Source organism: Mytilus californianus, unplaced genomic scaffold (genome assembly GCF_021869535.1).
Source record: "Mytilus californianus isolate M0D057914Y unplaced genomic scaffold, xbMytCali1.0.p SCAF_4, whole genome shotgun sequence".
Lineage (NCBI taxonomy): Eukaryota > Metazoa > Mollusca > Bivalvia > Mytilida > Mytilidae > Mytilus > Mytilus californianus.
Window position 1 is genome coordinate 20,770,515 of NW_026262690.1, and position 4,024 is coordinate 20,774,538.

Here is a 4,024-nt window from a genome sequence, read left to right on the forward strand (position 1 = left end):
GAGAGGAAGAGTCACATGTCAGAGAGGAACAGACAAAGCCATGTTCATGACGAAAGACAAACAAGATTTTAAAAAGAACAGAAACACTGATGCTTCAGTTAAAGGAACCCTATACCAAAAACAGGTTTTTTTTTTAACTTTAATGATGTGGACACCGTATATATACTTATATTGATAAGGTCTAGACAGTACAAATTGTAACACACAATACTCCACTCAAAGTACTTTCTTTTCTGAAGAATCAGATATATACTGGAATCCAATACCGAGACTTACTAAATAAGACATTAATACATAACATACACTAGCTTGTTAAATAGACATCGACAAATAGTATTAATCTGTAGAAAGTTCAAACCTCTTAAATGTTTGTTATACATTGTTTTAGTGTAATTACTTTTCCATAAGATTTAATTAGATTGTTAATTTATTCATTCAATATATTTGTTTCCTTATTTTTAGTTTTATATTTTAAACTAAACTTTAAGAAATTAAAATGAAAACAATTTACAAAAATAAAAATTTATAAATTAATGTTTATAAATATTATACTGCATCACAATACAGGAGAATTTCAGTCTAATAATTCGTTTTAGCATGCATTCCTTGATAATTTTATCAATTCATGATAATTATAGGAACATTTTCAATTTATCTGTTATTTCAAAATTATTCCTATATTATTTCAATTGATACCCCAATAAAGTGTATTGTTATACTTTTAAATTTGAATGTATGTATTTATATATCTTTATGGAAAATAGTGCCTGGCAGAGCTTAATTTTTAGCGAAACAAAAGAATTGATGTGACAGGGGTGACAAACTGAATTTATCACTTTTCTTTGCTTCACCTCATTCCGGAAAAACAGCCGCGTGCACATATTGATTTCCGTAAATTTGCCGAAAGCTTCACCGCATGTTCCTTTTTCTGTATTTTCAGAAGTGATAGTTTTTATGTCTAAAATTATTTTATGGTGAATATTTGATTGACATCTTAATGTACATGTTTAAACAAATGAATTAGCAAATTTTTCAATATATTTTTTATCAAAATTGCAAGGATGATCTACAGATTTCCTATTTGCAGCACGTGTCTATTAACTGAAGAAAATCTTCATTTGATCTCTAATAGCCATTGAAATCTTTATAATGAGTTTATATAAAATTGGTTATTTTGTGGTAAAACTTTCTCACGTCGTGTTTTGATATAAAAAATAATTAAACAAGCTTTAAAACTTAATATTATCATTGCATAAAAGTGGAAAATAAACAAGGTTGATATTGCTAATTTTCTGAAGGGTAAAATGCAATAATAACGAAAATATGTATTAACCACAGAACACACATTTTATATTTGTTGTATGAGGCGTTTTTATGCGAACAAATTTATTGTTTGGCGTGTAATCCCATGTTTATTGAATTTCTGGTCTTGTATTTTACATAAAGAAATCGTGTTTGTTGTCATATATCTCATGCAGTCGAATAAAATCTCCTCAAAATACCAACTGTTGCAAACAAGGACGTCTGTTTATGTTGCAAATTCAAATAATAATATTAACTGTTACATAGAATTTGATAGTATAAATTACCATTGAAATTCATCACAATAAAGTGTAAAAAATTCACCGGGAGTCAATAATCGTGGCGTTTCATCCTTTCAAATTACCTTGTAAAGTAAAATGTTGGTGGTCCTAATCTGCCCAGTGGATGTCTATCATCCCTTGTAATACATATTTCACGTAGATATTATTTATAAAAAGAAGTGAAAATCAAAGAAAATGAACACATATTTTAAAGTTGAATAATAAAAAAATAATCTTCTTGCATAGAACTTTGCTTTGATTATAGTACTAAAAATTAAAGCAGAATTTAACATAATTAAATTGATATATTGAAGATGCGAATGTATGCAACAGATTTTTGAGAACAAATCTGTGTACTGTCTAATTTCTGAAATTTAAATATGAGCAATTTTTTTTCATATCTTGACTTTATTTTTGTGCCTATTTTGTCCAGTTAATTTTCTGGGATTAAATCCTATATTCTTATCATTCTGGTTTTATTCCGAGTCATCTTTCTATCTTCAAAACTAAACCGTTGAACATAGTTAACAAAATGACTCTAATATTTTAATATTGAAGTTCTGTTAATTATCAGTGTATCCAATACTGAATTTTACATTTTTAAAGAATGGAAATTAAGAAAAAAGAATAGAATGTTTAGATTTTCTTGTAGTTATCAAATTACGAGTGCAAAATACACTTGTATAAAATGTAATAAACTAATAATGACATCTATATTGAATTTAATAATATATATTAAAAAGATAATCCTTTTCAGGTAACATACTATAACAGATTAAAACAGTTATTTTTTCAAATGCATGCACTAAAAACAGCACTTTTAGAACAGATTTTTTGACAGTTTACCTTGAAGTCAATTATCTTCCATAATGTTTCTATATTGCACCGAAATAAGTTATATTTGTCAGATTAACTTGTTCTGCCATCATTCACTGATTGTCTATGGTGTAACGATGCTTGTGATAAAATGTTTCTGTTCAGGGCAGTGGCCTGTTGCAGAGAGACGGGAGACGTGAACGCAGACCCAGGCGAGACTGGAAGACCATGGAGTCCTTTAAGAAAACTTAAATCGAGTCCTCGGGGACTAGTTTCGGGATCACTTACGGGTAGTCTTAGTCCTGTTGGAGATGGATACCACTGGAAACTCTGAGATCCATTTTTAACAGATTGCATATTTGACGCGTTAGTAGCACCAATGTCTAGTCCAAGTAAACGATCTACGGAAAAGTTCGTGGTTCTAGTATGTGCTGGATTTGGCATGGCTGCTGCGGACGATAATAAGTTTGTGTATGGATACAGAGACAGCCCTGAAAGTCCAGGATACCTCAAAGAGGCCGCACCGGCTCCAAGGTTGTAAAAAGGTGACATAGACCACATGTACGGAGAATTTGGTTTGAAAGGAAATCCCGGAAAACCTGCTCGTTTCAATGCGGCAAGTCTACTTCGAGAGGCTGTTGTGGATCTGCGCCGAAGTTTTCCAGTTGTTCCACCTATGAAAACATCATCGCAAGATGGATCTAACATCCAGTAGTTTCCTTTTCCTGGATCATCATAATGTCTTGGTACTTTGACGAAACATTTATTCAAACTCAGATTGTGACGGATAGAATTTTGCCAGCCCTGTTTATTGTCTTTGTAGTATGGGAAACTTTTCATGATAAATTCGTAAATTCCATTCAATGTCAGTCTTTTTTCAGGACTACTTCTGATAGCCATCATAATAAGTGCATTGTAACTAAATGGTGGTTTTTCTGGCTTCTTCACTCCATTCTGTTTTTCATCTTCGCGTTTTTTATCTTCAGTTTTAGCTTCATTTGATTCTATCCCTTCAGAACAAGAATCTGCATCTGATTCGGTGGGAGATTTTCCTCGGAACATACTCTCTGAAAAACTACTTTCCTCGACATCAGATTCAAATGTTTCAACATCTATGTTCCCATTGTCATCATTTGTTTCATTACTTGAATTCTGGGCTGAATTTTCACTTTTGAAATGTAACGAATAATCTCTTGGTGTATCGTCAATGTCTTCTCCAAGCACCCTACTGATGCTGAATGACGGTCTTGACTTCTGTACTGGAAAATCAGGACTTGTTCCGAACTGTACCATACCGACTTGAATTATTTTCAAATATGTGATTGGAAGTGTATTATTGAAACTAATCTGATCATATGAACGTTTTGTCAACTTTTAACAAGTCTTTATTAATGACAATTTGTATTACTTCTGGGTATAACCTAATCTCAGCGAATCTTCAACGATCATCACCAGATGATATGACTCCGCCTTAAATTCGAGTAAACCAATAACTTAAAGAAAACAAGCTGTGGAGCTCCGCCCTAATTCAACAGTACTTGTTCAATCTAAGCTCATTTTCTTTTATATCATATTTTTATTGTATTATGTATTTACGCCAAAAAGGTGTAAATTTATAACATACG

At 31.6% G+C, this 4,024-nt stretch overlaps 1 protein-coding gene across 1 annotated transcript; it reads right to left on the bottom strand.

Moving 5' to 3' along the window:
* Positions 1–2,288: 2,288 nt before the first annotated feature.
* LOC127737662 (forkhead box protein fkh-2-like) lies at positions 2,289–3,804 on the bottom strand. Its single transcript, XM_052248524.1, has one exon. It carries the CDS (start codon positions 3,690–3,692, stop codon positions 2,493–2,495), a length of 1,200 nt encoding a protein of 399 aa, XP_052104484.1. The 5' UTR covers positions 3,693–3,804; the 3' UTR covers positions 2,289–2,492.
* Between the last annotated feature and the right edge of the window lie 220 nt (positions 3,805–4,024).